This window comes from Arvicola amphibius, chromosome 1 (assembly GCF_903992535.2).
Source record: "Arvicola amphibius chromosome 1, mArvAmp1.2, whole genome shotgun sequence".
In the NCBI taxonomy this organism is placed as follows: Eukaryota; Metazoa; Chordata; class Mammalia; order Rodentia; family Cricetidae; genus Arvicola; species Arvicola amphibius.
This window is the reverse complement of record NC_052047.1, coordinates 26508823-26526054: the sequence shown is the minus strand read 5'-3', so window position 1 is coordinate 26526054 and position 17232 is coordinate 26508823. Positions and strand designations below refer to the sequence as shown.

At 41.8% G+C, this 17232-nt stretch overlaps 1 protein-coding gene across 1 annotated transcript in view; it reads right to left on the bottom strand.

Annotated features, from left to right (window-relative positions):
* Positions 1-8611: 8611 nt before the first annotated feature.
* LOC119814219 (amidophosphoribosyltransferase) overlaps positions 8612-17232 on the bottom strand; it is a 32210-nt gene continuing 23589 nt past the window's right edge. Inside the window, exons 7-11 of the mRNA XM_038329708.1 lie at positions 15778-15929; positions 15269-15396; positions 13890-14111; positions 11207-11327; positions 8612-8905 (exon numbers count right to left, since the gene is read on the bottom strand). Of these exons, the coding sequence (XP_038185636.1) occupies positions 8709-8905; positions 11207-11327; positions 13890-14111; positions 15269-15396; positions 15778-15929 (820 nt within the window). The 3' untranslated portion in view covers positions 8612-8708. The remainder of the gene's footprint in view (positions 8906-11206; positions 11328-13889; positions 14112-15268; positions 15397-15777; positions 15930-17232) is intronic.

The window sequence follows — 17232 nt, the reverse complement described above, 5'->3', positions numbered from 1 at the left end:
ATTGGGGGTAAAATTAGCCCAAAAGGCTGAAGTGAAGAAATCACCCCCAAATTCGAGAGTAACTGGCCTTATCCCCTCCACATTTTCTGAGAACACATACTCAAGCTTGGTGGGACTGTCACTGCAGTGAAGCCCTCAAGAGAAGCCCCCATCGGAATGAAACTCAAAACTGTGGCATCTGCAGCTGTTCACAACACTTCACTATGGGGAAACCCAAGCCCGTCCGAGGTGAACAGCGCTCCCTAGAACTATTTTTTATACCTGTGTTTCCAAAGCGACAATTATTAAATCAGTCTTAAGGGTTACAAGTGGTTACTGTGCCCAGCGGAGAGGAAAGGAGCAGGGAATTTTGTTCTTGTGTCGGAATGGGAGGTGGGAGCAGCTGAGCATCCATCACAGTGCCTGAAAAGGGATAGGAGGGTGTCCTTGCCTGCGGAGGACAGAAGCTGTTAAACCCAACCGTGCGAGAAATACCCATTTGGAAACCGCCTTTTTCTTGTGTACTACGGACATCTCCAAACGCCTTCCTAGTGTTTTGTTTAGTTAGCTTTCCGTTGCTGTGATAAAAACATCATAACCAAAGCAACTTGGGGGACCAATAGTTTATTTCATCACACTCCAACCCTAAGAGAAGTCAGCCCAGGAACCCAATGCCAAAATCTGGGGGTAGGACCTGAAGCCGACTGTAAGGAATGCTGGTTACTGGCTTGCTCCACCTCCACCATACACCTCATAACTTACTCAGTCTGCTTTCTTTTCTCATCTTTTTTTTTTTTTTTTCTTAGAGACAGGGTTTCTCTGTGTAACTTTGGAGCCTGTCCGGGAACTCGCTCTGTATACCAGGCTGGCCCTGAACTCAGAGATCCACCTGCCTCTGCCTCCCTAGTGCTGGGGATTAAAGGTGTGTGCCACCACCACCTGAGCCTTTCTTTTCTTTCTTTGTATCTCAATTATTTTATTATCTCATGTGTATGGGTGTTTTGCCTGTTTGTGAACCACGTGCATTCCTGTTGCCTGAGGCCAGAAGAGGTTTGTGTTGTCAGATCAAGAACTGGTGTTAAGGCCTGGGTAGTGGTGGCGCACGCCTTTGATCCCATCACTTGGAAGGCAGAGGTAGGTAGATCTCTGAGTTTGAGGCCAGCCTGCTCTACAAGACAGCTAGAGCTGTTACACAGAGAAACCATGTCTCGAAAAAAACCAATAATAATAATAATAACAACAACAACAACAACTGGAGTTACAGACAATTGTGAGTCACCCTGTGAGTGTAGAGAATTAAACCTGGGTCCTCTGGAAGAGCAGTTAGTGCTCTTAACCATTGGACGTCTCTCCAGCCCCCAGGCTATTTTCTTAACCCTGGCCCAGTGGACCACAGTGGGCTGGACCCTCCCAACATGGAGGAAACATTGTCTCAACTGAGAGTCCCTCTTTCCACATGACTCTAGCTTGTGTCCGGCTGACAGAGTGACCAGCACACCTGTCTTTGTGCTCTACAGATATACAGATATATAGATATACAGATCTATAGAAATTACACCATCTTTTAACTGCTCAGTGAGAGACCCTCACGAGAGCCCTCACCCCTTATTTTCAAAGGGACAAGAGTTTCCTAGCAAAATGTTTTAAAATTAGAAACACAGATTAGCAGCGCTTTCCTTTCCCCCCTCCCACCCAGGAGATTCCAAGGAGAAGGTCACTTAGCCAGCCAGCCACCTGGTGATGACAATTAAAGCAAGGAGAAAGCTGACTGATCAGGATAGGAGGGGGCAGAAAGCCTTGCACCCTTGCCAAAAGCCACTTCAAAAAGCCTCTTTGTAGACTGCACCTTTGAAAACCTAACCCCACAAAGAAATTTTTAACTTCTCTCTCTACCTTGTTGTTTCAGGTAGTGAAGAGGAAGTTCCTGGCCATCCAGTAATTGCCTGTACTTGCTGGTGCTTGCAATAAGAGTTAACCTTGCATTTTGCAGTACGGTCCACTCTGCTTTCTGGTGGTCTCCCTCTGGGGGGGAGAGGGCATGCTCTGGGCACAACACTCAGTGAACCTTACCTCTTAGCCTCTCTTCTTCACGTAGATGCTCAGGTGTTCCAGCCTCTGTTCAGACATCAGAACTGCCTGGCCCGATTTCTCAGGCAGATTCAAAGTTCTTATTCCCAGAGGCTTTCAAGTTTTCCAGCGAGGGATTTAAGTATATACTTCTAAAAGGATACTTTGTATTGATTCAGGTTTTGAATGCATTTTATTAAAGCCTTTCCATTTGCATGGCTTTAAGAAACTCTTAACTTGCTAACAACCTTTAACCCCTCATCCTTCAAATGCCTGACTTTTGTTTTTTGTTTTGTCTTTTGAGATACCGTATCACAATATAGCCCATATTGACCCAGAAGTTCAAGAACCTCCTGCCTTCCCAAGTGCTGGAATTATAGGCCCATATCAGGCCCAGCCATTTCTCTATTATTTCAAGTGTTATCATCCATGGTTCTTGTGAAGGGTTGTTTTTCCCCACGGATTAAGGAATTTAAAGGGTAGGAAATAAATCACTCACAGCAAACAAGTTTTATTAAAAGGTCAGGTATATACACACTCCCTCATACACAAGGACAGACTCTCCATAAGTGGAGAAGACATTGTGATAACCAAAATTGAGTCTCTCTCACCTATTCTCCGCCCCCCACCAAATTTGAATGCTTTAGTAGTACAGGGTGGGTCCCTCTCCCCTTATTTTTGGTTGGCCAACTTAAACAGATAAAAAAGAGTTGGTGGGGAGCTAGAGACATGACTCAGTAGTTAAGAGCACTGGCTGCTCTTCCAGAGGTCCTGAGTTCAATTCCCAGCAACTGCAAGGTGGTGGCTCACAACCATCTATAGTGCAATCTGACATCCTCTTCTGGAATAAAGGCATACATGTAGATAAAGCACTTAAGAAAAAAAAAAGAGGGGGCAGGGCAGCCAGAAGTGATAAAAGCCCACCAGGCCTTTATTCTAAACGAAGAAACAATCTTGGTGTTTATCCATGGCCTCGTTTCCCGGAATCTGTATGCCTCTGGGGTTCTTACCTATCTTCAATTTGTTTTCCCCTCTTTCCATTTCCTTTTCTTTCCAGGTGCTTCTTTTCCTCCTACTAGTTTTACGCTATTGCATGTTAGAGACTTTTTCTGGAGTGTCTAATGATCCACGATCATCCATCCTGTTTCCGGGATGAGGCACATGATACTGAAACAGACTCAGAACTGAACAGAATGCAGTTTACTGAACTTACCAACAGACCATGCTCCTAACCACAGGAAGGCCTGGGATTTTTGTGAATCATAAGTCTTAATAGGCACGTGGCCTATATAGTTATCTAGACAGAAGTGATTTCTACCATGTACCAGGTTTAGCTCGAGCTAGTTATCAAGGATGGCAGGCACATTCCTGGCACTGTCAAGGTCTAGGCTGTGAAGCTCCTGTCCTTCTCTAATGTTTTGTCTCCTTATGCTGGGAAAGTTGGCAGGGAGAATCTGCTGGCTAGTGAGCCCAAACTCTGGGACAATTGTCTCTCTAGCCTGATCTCATAGCAGGACACTACTCCCTACCCCCATGCTTCATGTTCCCACTGTTTACAATGTCTCTAGCAATGAGATGGGGGAAGACTTCTCCACTTAACAAGCCCTAATGTTTCCACACTTGTTTGCCTGGATTGTGAGATGAGAAAGCCTTCTCTCGCCAAGGCTTTGATGGACAGTTGAAACATAAACTTCAGGGATGCCTCTAAGCCCCTAAAAATTACAAATCTTTCTTAACGCCTAACTCATAATTCAGGAGGTATTTATTTCTTTTAGTGTTTTGGTTTTTTTTCCAATTTTTGAGAATTCACCCAGCATTATTTTTGTGAGGGCCATCTGTCATAGGCTGAGTGTCCCTGTACTTTCTTGCCAGGTATGTCAAGACTGCGGAGCCCTGCTGGGCGACAGTGGCGCAGGCCTTTAATCCCAGCACTCGGGAGGCAGAGGCAGGCGGATCTCTGTGAGTTCGAGACCAGCCTGGTCTACAAGAGCTAGTTCCAGGACAGGCTCCAAAGCTACAGAGAAACCCTGTCTCGAAAAACAAACAAACAAAAACAAAACAAAACAAAACAAAAACAAAAACAAAAAAAGATTGCGGAGCCCTGATTCTTTCTTTTTCCAGGTAATTTTCCAGAATTGTTTGGGGTGATGAATTTCATATTGGGTGATCCTCTTAAGGCAAAAAAAAAGCATACTTATCATAAAAAAAATAGTGACGGAATCTCCTCTAACACAACCCACTGTGTACATATAGCTCTCCGAGACGACCTCTCTCACCCCTGGGGGTTTTGTCAAAGTTTAAACCAGTGCAAAAATGACACTCTGCCTGACCTAGCACTGCCCCCTTCCACTCAGGAACCTCTAGTCCACTACTCTGAAACAGACACACCAGCTGTGAGAAAACTGATAATGAGTCCCTTCCCTATTGTGAGATGCAACCTTTTCTTGCCGGGTGGGGATTAGTGGTGGTGTTGTTTCTCTGTGTGTAACAGCCCTAGATGTCCTGAACTAGCTCTTGTAGACCAGGCTGGCCTTGAACTCAAAGAGATCTGCCTGCCTCTGCTTCCCAGGTGCTGGGATTAAAGGTGTGCCCTACCACCACCTGGCTGATATGCAGTTCATATAACCATAACAGACACACAGTTTGAGTTTAATTCCTCGGATCAAATAGTAAGTACTGTCTCAATGGCAGCAGAGGATCAAAAGTCATCTGCATTTTCCTGTTCATATTCTGGTCATTTCACTGCTTCCCATTTCCCAATTACCTCGGAAGTGAACAGCATTGCTTCCTCCAAAAATTCATTTTCCCAAACAACCTGGAAAATTGCTTTGCCTTTACAGATAATGAGCAACGACAGCCAAGCTTTTGGTTTCAATTGAGTAAATTAAATATATCACAAGCAAGACTAAAACAGCAGGCAGCAGATGAACTGAGACCATCAGATCAGAGGGATGGGAAGCTCCTGATGGACTAAGATGGTCTGGGCACCACCTGGTTGGTAAGATATCCAATAAGGTGGTCCAATAGAGGCATTTTTTTTTTTAAATTGGATTAGCCTGGGGCTTTAGTTTGGGGAGTGGTTCACCCTCTGCTGTGTTCAGGGACACAGCCTCATTAACACACCCACTCTCAAGGACACAGTATTTTCACCCTTACGCTGTTTAACTCCTTTCTCCCTGTGCAGGGCTGGCACCCAGCCTGACCCTCCACAAACAATCCTGGAAGACACTTTCAAGACAAACATGCTTAGGGAGGCAGCAAGGTGGCTCAATGACAAGGGCGCTCACAGGCAGCCTAAGGACTTTGAGTTTGGCCCACACAATGGAAATGATTCCCACAGATTGTCTTCTGGTCTTCATTTGTGCGCACACTCATGCAAATGAACTGGAGAGATGAATCGGCAGTTAATAATAGAACTTGATCTTCCAGAGGACCCAAGTTCTGTTGCCAGCACACATTAGCACTCATGCTGGGCAACTCAGAATCACCTCTGACTCCAGGTCCAGGTAGTCTGAGGCCTCTCTGGTCATCTACACTTACATGCATACAACACACACACACATACACACACACACACACACACACACATACACACACACACCAAAAAAACCAGACATAGTGGGTACACATCTTTAATCTATTCCAAAGCAGAGGAGGCAGATCCCTTGAGATTCAGTCTACCTGGGACCTTCCTTCTATTGAGACATTGTACCAAAAAAAACGGACAAAGATGCTTGGGTTCCAAAACTTTCTCAGTGGGTTTAAACAGAACGTGGCAATTTAGTAATACAATGTATAGCACAATCGCTGACCCTATCCCAAAGCATGCACCACAACTGCATTATGGGATTTACTGTCCACTGCTCAAAAGGCAGCGAGGTGTGACTGAAAAAAAGAAGGAAGACATGCTTTTTCGAGAAAATGAGCCACAGTACTGGAGTCTCCAGGGAAACAAGCAATAGGATGTAAATAACCAGACAGATGGAGTCTTTAAGGGAATTACATGTGAGACTGTAATTAGTGCTGTAAATAGTGCTGTCTCTACTCTCCCTTCCCTCCCTGAAACTTGATACTACTGTTGTGTTTGTCTGTTTTTGTCTCCCTAGACAACCAGCCAGTTGAAATCAGCGTGTGACACTTCCACAGTCCTTTACATGTTATTATGCATTAAATCTTATGTTACTTCACAGCTTGGTTCTCTCCCCCCCCCCCCCCTACGGTTTTTCGAGAAAGGGTTTCTCAGTGTAACAGTATTGACCATCATTGAACTCACTCCCTAGACCAGGCTGGCCTTGAACTCACTGAGACTGCCTGCTGCTGCCTGCTGAGTACTCGGATTAAAGGTGAGCACCACCACAGCAGGCAGCTTGTTTCTTTTTAACACTGCATAGGACTCCATTGTCTGGGGTATGGGGTAGGGGGGAGATCCACTTTTATTTCCTTTGTTTGCATTTTTGAAGATCTTTGAAAACTCTGAACACCCAACCATGGCTCCAGTGTTTCCAAAGAAGCCTTTCTGCATCATGCTGATTCAGCATTCTCTTCTCAAGTTACTTTACTGCCCTCCTACTTGGCATGAGTTTGCACAGCTCATAAGAGATGGGCTACTTATTAAAATGCCTGAATCAGAGAAATGAGATCTCACTAGCTGGTGCCAGGTATGATCGAGGCTGCCGTCTTCATGGTGTTTACCATAATGTACCGATGACCACTATTTTTGAAAAGCACACGTCACCATACTTATTACATATATTTGTCACCAAAAAAGGTCACATAAAGGTAAAAAAAGGCTTACATTAGTTTCTGACGTTAACTGTGTTCAAACATTTTTCATTTTTTTCAGCATATTGTACTCTAGTTATATACATTTAAAGCAGATAAAAGAAGGCTTGAAACTGGTAAAAAAAATGTTAATTTAATTCATATTCAGAAACTTGTGAAATAAAAGGTTACAATGAAGAAATAATTAAGAAAGTTGTACAATTATCAAATGACCACATCATTTCCCTCTATAAAAGTATCCCAATAAAACAAAATAAAAACTATAGAAACACAAAGTCAAATTAGAGATTTTGGTTTTAATACTTTCCCTGAGTTTCTTTTTAAAATATCGAATTTAAATAAGGCCATTTTAAAACTGACCTAAAGGCTTACCCTCCAGTCCACCATGAGTAATGAATTTAATACACAAGGCTCCACCCACGAAACGGCCCTAGGGCTATACAATGTCAACCTGCCTGCAGCTGTCACAAGAGCACTTCAGACACCAAAGCACATGACCTTAAAGTACTAACATTTTATCTTGCCCTGCTAATCTGTAACACACAAGACTATATACCAAATGCAGACTAATAATTTCAGTTATTAATAAATACTATGTTTCTAAATGGGTTGGGAAAATATACAGAAATTTTGGCAATATAGAAAAAATTATTTTTGCACGTGAAAACTCTTATACAAACATGAGTTAGTAAGTAAATCACCACAATCTTCTAAATCTGCATCATAAAAAAATTGAAACTAAAATCTCACTAGACCTAACAAAACAAAGCAGAAAAGACATGATTATGAGCTGACTAACACTTGTGTATAGGTAAAAAATTCCCTAACAGTAGCTGTCATAGCCATTAAACAAAATCGGCCCCTAGTATGTTTCTATTTGCTCAATTTCAATCCTATGTCTGTATGTATACAGAATGCATGACTGTAAACTATCAAGCACTCAATTCAGATAGTCAAATGTAATCAAATTAAAGACAAAGGTTTGCTTGGAATTCAAATTTTTGTTTTCTACTTCCAATGTACTAAGTTATTTGCTAGGCTTGTATCCTAAGGTACTAAATATTATCGATCACATCTTCGAGTCCAAGTGTAGGAAAAAGAAGGCCTCAGATACATTTTTCAATCATTCTGTATCCCAAAGAGATGACAGAGGTCTGCAAATCTGAACACTTCCCTCCATCCTAATGAAAGTGAAAACTTATTTAGCAAAACCTAACGATCATGCGCTATTAAAACATAAGGGGAAAATGATACCTCTAAACACTTACGTATGACACGTATCCACATTCCTACTGTTTATTAGATGCATTAAATAAATGGGGGCTCCGAGGCACAGGAAGACACTTTTTATCTTCAGGCAGAAAATCCAGATTGTCCTTGAACCCAAGAATCCTCTGCCTCAGCTTCCCAAGTAGTTTTTATTTGTTTGTTTTGAGTTGTCCATTAGTCCTCAGAACCACAAATGTGTGTGCTCAGGAGGGGGCGGCCACACCTACTGATTAGACTACAGATTAGATCTCTATGAGGCACAAGGAATTCAGATTTTTCATGAACATTATAAAGCCCCTTGTCCTGTGTATATTCCACATCCCTAATCTAACCTCTTGCAAACCCTTCAAGCATGGGCCTGGGAAATACCATTCACCTCCTGCCTTCTCCTAGGTGAAAAGTTAATCCTTGTATTAAAAAAATCCGTACATGTTGTATTACATGGAAGCATCATGATTCAATTACAGCAATTTAGTAACCTCAGGAATTCTCAGAGCTTATAAAGGTATACACACACAGCAGGTGGTTTCTCTTTTGTACCAACTGAGTAACAGATAGTATAGAAACCACTTCTTAATCGAGTTCAGTCTTAAGGAACTCCATCCAGGCAGCTACCACTCCAGGTCCACAGGGTACTGCCCAGTGAGGCAGGCTGTACAGTGTCCCGTCTTCTCAGAACATTCCAGACCATTGCCATTTTCCTGAATCGTAATATCATGGCTTTTCACTTTCTGCTTCTTGAACTTGATGTCTTGTTGCACAGATGAAACCAGTCCTTCCACCGACAGATACATAACACTGTTTGCTCCTGCAGGAGGAAAGGGAAACGTCACGAGCTTTTGCTCTAGGGAGGAAAACACACTCCACCACAGCGCGGCTACAGAAAGCATCCTTTACATTAGCATGCAAAGTTCTCCTTCGGCTTTCCTGAAAAGGAAGCTGCACGCCATGACTTCTAACCTGTAATCCCAGTTTCTGGGAAGCAGAGGCAAGATGATCTCTAGTCAAGTCACCCAGGACAATTCCAACCTTTAAAAGGAGAGGGAAAGACCTGAGAATGAGGCCTCGGATAAAATACTTCTTTAGAAGCAGGAGTCCCTGGATTTAATTCTCTGGGGGGGGAGGGGGAAGGGAGGAGGGCCTGGGGGAGGGTTCTGATTGTGTGTGTGTTAGTCATTTCTCTTCTGATCTTGCTTTGACCTACATCTAATTACATATTATATAATCTCTAATATAAAAAAACACCCTAGCACTTTTACTTTTTAGAATAGTGTTCAATGTCTACTTAACATATAATAAAAATAACTTTTCTAATTCAGGGTTTCACATTGATTTCTATGCCTCAGCAAATATACATATGTACATGTACAGACAAATCCCAATATATACATACATACAAAGAAACCATAGTAAAACTAAAATTGGCAAAGAGCATGGTTAAGCTCACTGTACCGCCCATCTACTATTGTGTAGATCTGGAAAAGCTAACCTACACTGTATAAGTAGAAACAATAGCGGCAAAGCAAGAGTTCACAACAATGGAATTCTGGAAAGGACGCGACAATGAGGGAGACCCTCACAGGAGTTTCTGTAACAGGCAGTATCTCCACGTGAGCATGAATTTTAGATTTCCATTTCTAGATATTAACGATGTAGTTCACATATTTTTTTCTGAGTACATAATATCCAAACTGAGAAAAGGTAAAAACCAAGATATATAGTATATGAAAATATTTTTGTTTTTTTATTTTATTTTTTTTTTATTTTGGTTTTTCGAGACAGGGTTTCTCTGTAGCTTTTGGAGCCTGTCCTGGAACTAGCTCTTGTAGACCAGGCTGGTCTCGAACTCACAGAGATCCTCCTGCCTCTGCCTCCCGAGTGCTGGGATTAAAGGCGTGCGCCACCGCCGCCCGGCCATGAAAATATTTTTGAAGGAAAAATCACTACACACAACTTCGTATATGTATGTATAAAAGTAAACTGTTTTGCTACTGTTTTGCTTTGAGTTATCTGTAGTGATTTTTTTTTAAAGAAATGTCTATAGCCATGGCCTTGAATTCAGAGAGATCCAGCTGCTTCCAGTGTTGGAATTAAAGGCATGGGCCACACCACACAGCAGAATCTGAAATCGTTGTTTTAATTATTTCTAAAAGACGTAAGTTTTGTTGCTATTGTGAATGACATTTCTCTCAATGTGCATGTGTGCATGCACATGTGTGGACGTGTGTCTATAGAGGCCCAAGGTTAATTGATATGGGATGTCTTTCAGTATGCTGTGAATGTTTAATTACCATTGGTTAATAAAGAAGATGACTGGCCAATAGTCAGGCAGAATATAGCCAGGCAGGAAATACAAGCACATACAGGAAGAAGAAGGGCAGAGTCAGGGAGACAACATACACCCACATAAGGACTATATGCCAAAAAAACCACCAGTAAGCCTTGGGCCACATGGCGATACACAAATTAACGAAACAGTTAATTTAGTTGTAAGAGCTAGTTAATAAGCCTGAGTGAATGTTGCAGTTTGTAATTAATATTAAGCCTCAGAAAGCCGGGCGGTGGTGACGCACACCTTTAATTCCAGCACTCGGGAGGCAGAGGCAGGCGGATCTCTGTGAGTCCAAGGCCAGCCTGGTCTACAAGAGCTAGTTCCAGGACAGGCTCTAAAAAAGCTGCAGAGAAACCCTGTCTCGAAAAAAAATAAAAATTAAGCCTCAGAGTGGTTATTTTAAAAGAGGCTGCAGGAGGACTATGGCAGGAGACATGGGGGATGGACAGAACGGAAAATGACAGGACAGAAAGGCTCCATTTACAGTTAAGGGTCTCAGAGTCACTGATTCCATTCGTCTAGCTAATCAGCTTACTCTGGGCATACGGTCTCCACATGCTGAACTCTGCAATCACAAAGGCACCCATACCTACCCAGCAACTGTGAACTCAACTATGGTCCCCAAAACTTGTGGTGCCAGAACTACAATGCTGAGCCACATCCCAGCACTCAGATTTATCTTGAAATCAGCTTCTTATTGCTGTTGTACGCAAATGTACACTTAAAATTTAAAACAAACAAACCAACAATTAGAATCTACAGAATTTTAATACCTACCGAGGTATTCTGCAAGATGATCAAATTCTGGTTTATTAGCTATCAGCTCTTCTTTGGTGGGTATATTTATTCCCATGAAGCAAGGATATTTTATTGGTGGGGAAGCGACTCGAATGTGCACCTTAGAAAGAAATCATGTACTCACAGTATATTAATTATGCATACGCCATACTTATAAGACTGTCTTACTGAACAGTCAATTAACAACATTAGCAACAAGGTAAACCATAGAAATCATTTCACTGAATAGGTAAATTTTTAGATTAGATAAATTATTAGATATATTCATTTTTCTTTTATGTGCGAGTTTTTGCCTGCATGTCTGAGCACCATGTGAGTGCTTCACGCTGAGTGGCCAGAAGAGGGCATCAGCCCTCACTTTCTTCAGTGATCAACTTGGAAGTACAAGTCAAACCCTTCCCTCTCCAAACTTGCTTTCCAGTCCTGGGTTTCACTGCAGCAATAGAAACCTGAACTAAGACATAGGAGACCAAAGGAATAACATATAACATTAATTTAAAAATATTATACTGTGAAAAATGTTTGGGCTTTTTTGTTTTCTTTTGAGTTAGTATTTATTCTCAGCAGCTGCAGCTGTGGCCTTGACCTCTTCTTGATCCTCCTGCGTCTACCCACAACATGCTGGATTAAAGATGTGTACCGTCATGACCAGATAACAAATGTTTTTAAGACAGTATCTTACTCTGTACCCTTGGCTGCCCTGGAACTTTCTATGTAGACCACGCTGGGCTTTAACACAAAGAGATAAACCTGGCTTGCCATCTAGTACTAGGATTTAAAAAATGCACCTACACACCCAACCTCACAAATGATCTTACTTAATAGCATATAAAATACTGAAACCTCTTAAATTACATTTATTTATTTACTGATATGTATGTACAAACTTATGCAAACCTGTGCCTTGTTGCCCATGAGAAGGTCAGACAACTCATGGGAATGAGCGTCCTCAATCCATTGTGTAAGTCCTAGGCATCGAAAGGTCAGTAAGCAACAGAAAATGCTGTTACTAGCTGGGCCACCAGATATTCAAAAATGCTGAAGGCTTTCAATTAATTTTTCTCAGAACCACCATCAATACATTATTCATGACAGGGATATCCTTATAAGATCTCATTCTCTCCTTTTTTTGTTCCCTGTTGATTTTGGGTCAGGGTCACACTCTATACCTGAGGCCTGGAATTACCTTTCAAGACCAGAAGAGCGTTGTCTCCTGAATGCTGGGATAAGTGCGTGCCACCGAGATGGCTAGTATATGTTTTCTTAAATAAAAATGGCCAGAAATTAAAATTATTCTTTGGTCTGTAGGCTCCAAAGCAGACACTAATAGCATTAAAACAATAGGAATGACCCATACTGCAGTAGAGTATGCGGGTGACGATGTGTGATGTCAAGGAGCAGTGGTCATTCATGTTGCAGAGAATGTCTCGTGAAGGGCAAACTTTCCACACTCAGCAAACCACACAGTAAACACATCCACTGTCATCCAGGCTGTGCTCTAGCACCACGCAGGTAGAGTATACTTACTGTAACATGAGGCCTTAGGACTTCTGAACAGCTAAGTCACCAGCTACACTGTCTGCTCTCTTTGATGCAGCACAGCTAGGCATGATTTTGCTCTATCTGAAAAGGCCAAGATGACTGGGAGGTGGTTGCGCATGCCTTTAATCCCAGCACTCAGGGAGCAGAGGAGCCAGTTCTCTTTAAGTTTGAGGCCAGCCTGGTCAATCTACACAGTAAGTTCCAAGACAGGCAGAGCTACACAGAGAAACCCTGTCTCAAGAACAAGCAGAGATGAAAGACCATGAATGCGGTGGACAAGGTCTTCTGTCTGGATCACTAAACTCTCTCTCAGCAGTTTTTCTTCTTATTTATATATGGTCATGAATTTCTCCTTGGTGGTTTAGAACTAATTAGCATAAGGCAGACTATCCCAGCATGCCTTTCTCATTAAGCTAAAACACTAGGAAAGCAAGAAGTTTTTCAGCCTTGCACACAAACACTTCAAGGCAACTGAAATTTATTTACTGGCCAGTTTCAATACTGTGTTTTAGGAAGTAGTGAGGCCAAGGAAAGAGAACAAGAGGATTGGTTGGTGGGAGCAAACAAGCTTCTTGATTAAGTTTGGCATCAGTTTGAAAAGGCATAGTTTATGATGATTCAAACAATTTCAATAAGTTTCAATTTGTAAAAACTGCAATATATAAAATCCACAAAAGTAAAGTACATGAAAACAAGATCTCCTGTACCATGAATCCAAGCATTAAAACAGCAAAACAGACACATGCTCAGCAACCCTTTGAAAGTTCCATGTAACAGAAGATGAAGTGACTCTAACCTAATTCGGGTTAAATTCGTTTCTATTAGGAATTGGTTCTGTATCTTCAAATAGAGAATACAGCAAATACTCTTGATTTTGTTTGTTCTATTTTTGTTACATTTAAAAAACTTTGTTAAAAAAAGTGATGTTTCTTATATGTGTAGCTTTAATCTAGTAAGATTAAACTTCGTATAGTCTAAGAGTAGCTAATCCATGCTCTCCATATTGCCATCTGATAAGCAGAGTTAAATCCCACTCAACTATTCATTGGATACCAAAACTTGGATGCCAACATCATTTGGTTGATTTTGGTGCCACAAGGCCTGTTTTAACATTACTCACCTCCTTTGCCCCGGATTCTTTGAGCAATCTTATGATGGGTGAGATGGTATTGCCTCTCACAATCGAATCATCTACGAGGACAACTCTCTTGCCTTTAAAGTTGTCAGTCAACACGCCAAATTTTTTTGCAACACCAAGTTGTCTTAACCTCATGTTTGGCTGGATGAAGGTTCTTCCTACATATCGGTTTTTACACAGCACCTCCACATATGGCAGTCCACTCTGGCAGGGGGGAAATAAACGTGCTGTTAGTAGCAACATTGGGCTGAGAAGTTGCCTTTCAGGGACAGGAGCATTCATCCAATCCTCACGGTACCCATCGCTCTAACACACACTCATGACTTCACTTAGAAGCTAAGTAAGGATGCTCAACTACACCACTAAATTCTGTACATATTCCTGATGCCATCCTGGAGATGGTCTCACTATGTATGCTGCCCAGGCTAGATCCAACTCACAGCAGTGTTCCTGCCTCAGCTGCTCCAGTCCTGGGATTGCAGGCCTATACGACCACAAGCAGTTCCTATCTTTTCAAACCATGAGTGAGGCCAGAGACTGTCAGTAAGATGCCAGACCTCTGGATAATGCTAAGAAGAAGAGTCAGAATCAGAGAAAGAAGATTCCATCCAAAAAGAAAGGAAGAAACACTATGAAAACCCACAAAGGCATTATAACACAGTTTAAAATGCCGAGAAAAAGATGGGCACACCACCAATAAGAAGTTAGACGAAGCTGAATATAATGTGCACTGACTGGTGTGTGTGTGTGTGTGTGTGTGTGTGTGTGTGTGTGTGAAAGAGAGAGACAGAGACAGAGACGTAGCGATGAAGAAAGAAAGGGGACCAGGAGAGACAAACAGGCCACAAGGGAAAGGAAAACAGAGGGAACGGAAGACACGTGACAGCAAAGCACAAAGGAGAACTGCTGTGGACAAGCCAGAGACTGCAAAGTGACAGAGGACGGGCCGTGGGAAAGGGATGATGAAGAACAGGGTAAAATGACAAGCGTATGAAATTGTCACAGTGAAACTCATTACTCTGTATGCTGCTCAAAATTAAAAATGAATGCCAATATCTAACCTTTAAGTGATTAGAAACTACTACTTGTGTGTGCACGTGTGCATCCCCGGGCATGTAAGTCAAGGTACTTGGGTCAGTTCTGTCCTTCCACCGCAGGGATCTTAGGAAGCAAACTCACGTGGTCAGCCACCCAATCTCTCAGCCCACATTTTGTTGAAAGAAATGGCTAAAAATTCTTGAACAGGAATGAAAAGTAGTACCCAATATTTCCTTCTTAAAGTAAGTTGGTGAACTATCCCTTTCTAGTCTATATGTATTTCAGAGAGAAGACCAACTGACTGAATAATTAAAAGTCAATACCTTTGCTGCATACCCAAGAGCTGCAGGTGTAGCCGACTCTGGAACCGTGCTAACCAAGTCTGCCTCCACAGGCGCTTCAATAGCCAGCTGCTGGCCACAGCGGTACCTTACTGTATAAACCATCTGGCCTGGAATGTTTGGAAGAGAAATCAGATTGTCTTAACTGAGAACAATATTGCTTTCTAAAGAGCTGGTGCAAGGATTTTATAGATTGAACAAAAATACAGAAACAGTAAAGTAGAAAAATATAAACTGAGAGATTCAATTGTGTGATATGTACAAAATTCCACCTTAAAAGGTATTTGAAAATTATACCCTTTAAACTAAAAGAAAACCAGAATCTAGGAGCTGAAAGGAAGAGCAGTTATGATTGTAGCTCAGTGACACATTCATAGCTTCCATTCAGCCACACGCTCCCAACTGCCAAACAAGCCTTTGACCAAGAACTGTCATGTTTCAATGAGACAAATGAGATTCATACTAAGAGATAAAGCAAAGAAATGACTTACCTTCAAATATACTGTCTGGTCTTGCAAAATAAACATATTCAAAGATACAAAAAGCCACTGGGTCTCCTTCAGACCTTGGAATCGTATCAAGAGTTCTGACACCATGCCTGGATATTTCTACAATTTCTCCAGGTTTGACTTCATGGGAATATCTTAGAACAAACAAACAAAAGATATCTGTGAAACCTATCATATTGTACAATGAGTATATGCTAATTTTTTTTTTTTTTTTTTTTTTTGGTTTTTCGAGACAAGAGTTTCTCTGTGGCTTTGGAGCCTATCCTGGAACTAGCTCTTGTAGACCAGGCTGGCCTCGAACTCACAGAGATAGTATATGCTAATTTTTATAAGGCAAAAGAAAAGACTATAACCCTGCTACTCTTAAAATAAAAAATGTTAAAAATAAGGGACTTAAATTATTTTATCAATAAAGGAGCCAGTCAGTACTTTCATTCATGTGCCCATTGAAAAATCTTGACAGTGTATACAATATAATCTATAATATCACTTCACTCTGGAAGTAACTGTGTTTTTTGAGAGGAGTAAAGATTAATTTTTTTGTTGTTGTTTGGAGACAGGGTTTCTCCGTCAATCCTTACTGTCCTGGAGCTAGCTCTCAGAGACCAGGCTGGCCTTGAACTCAGAGATCGGGCTGCCTCTGCCTCCTGAGAGCTGGAATTAAAAGGCATCAACCATCACGCCTGGCTTACTTTATTCTTAAGAGCATGACCTAAAGAGGTGGTGAATTGTTCAGTATGGTTAAGGACAGTTGGATCCAAGTCTGAGGACCTGAGTTTGATTGCTGGAGCCCACACAGCAGAAGGAAAGAGCTGACTCTCACAACTTGTCCTCTGATCTCGGCACAGGTGCCCTGTGGCACCCACACCCTTCATCACAGAAAATAAAGAAATGAAAAACAAACAAACAAGAAACCTCTCCCCGGCCTGCCCCTCAGGTGCTGGGATTATACTGCAACCAACTTTCCCTTGAGTGGTGGGATCTAAGCTCAGGCAGCAGGCACTTTACCAACAGAGCCTTCTCCCAGCCCAAGTCCCTACTTTGGAAAATAAGTCTTTTCTTTTTTTAGATTTATTTATTATTTATATACAACATTCTGCCTTCAGGCCAGAAGAAGGCACCAGATCTCATTCAAGTGGTTGTGAGGCACCATGTGGTTTTTAGGAATTGAACTCAGGATGCCTGGAAGAGCAACCAGTGCTCTTAACCTCTGAGCCATCTCTCCAGTCCTGGAAAGTAAGTCTTTAGCTGTTTTGGTAAAGGTGCTTGTCGCTAAGTCTAAAGACCTGGATTTGATCTCTAGGAGAAGAGAAACGACTCCTGCATATTATCTTCTGATCTCAAATGTGTCCCTACCCACACAACTAAATAAATGTCATTATAAAATCAACAAACTAAATTGTCTGAGCTGGGCATTGTGTCTCAACCTGTAGTTCT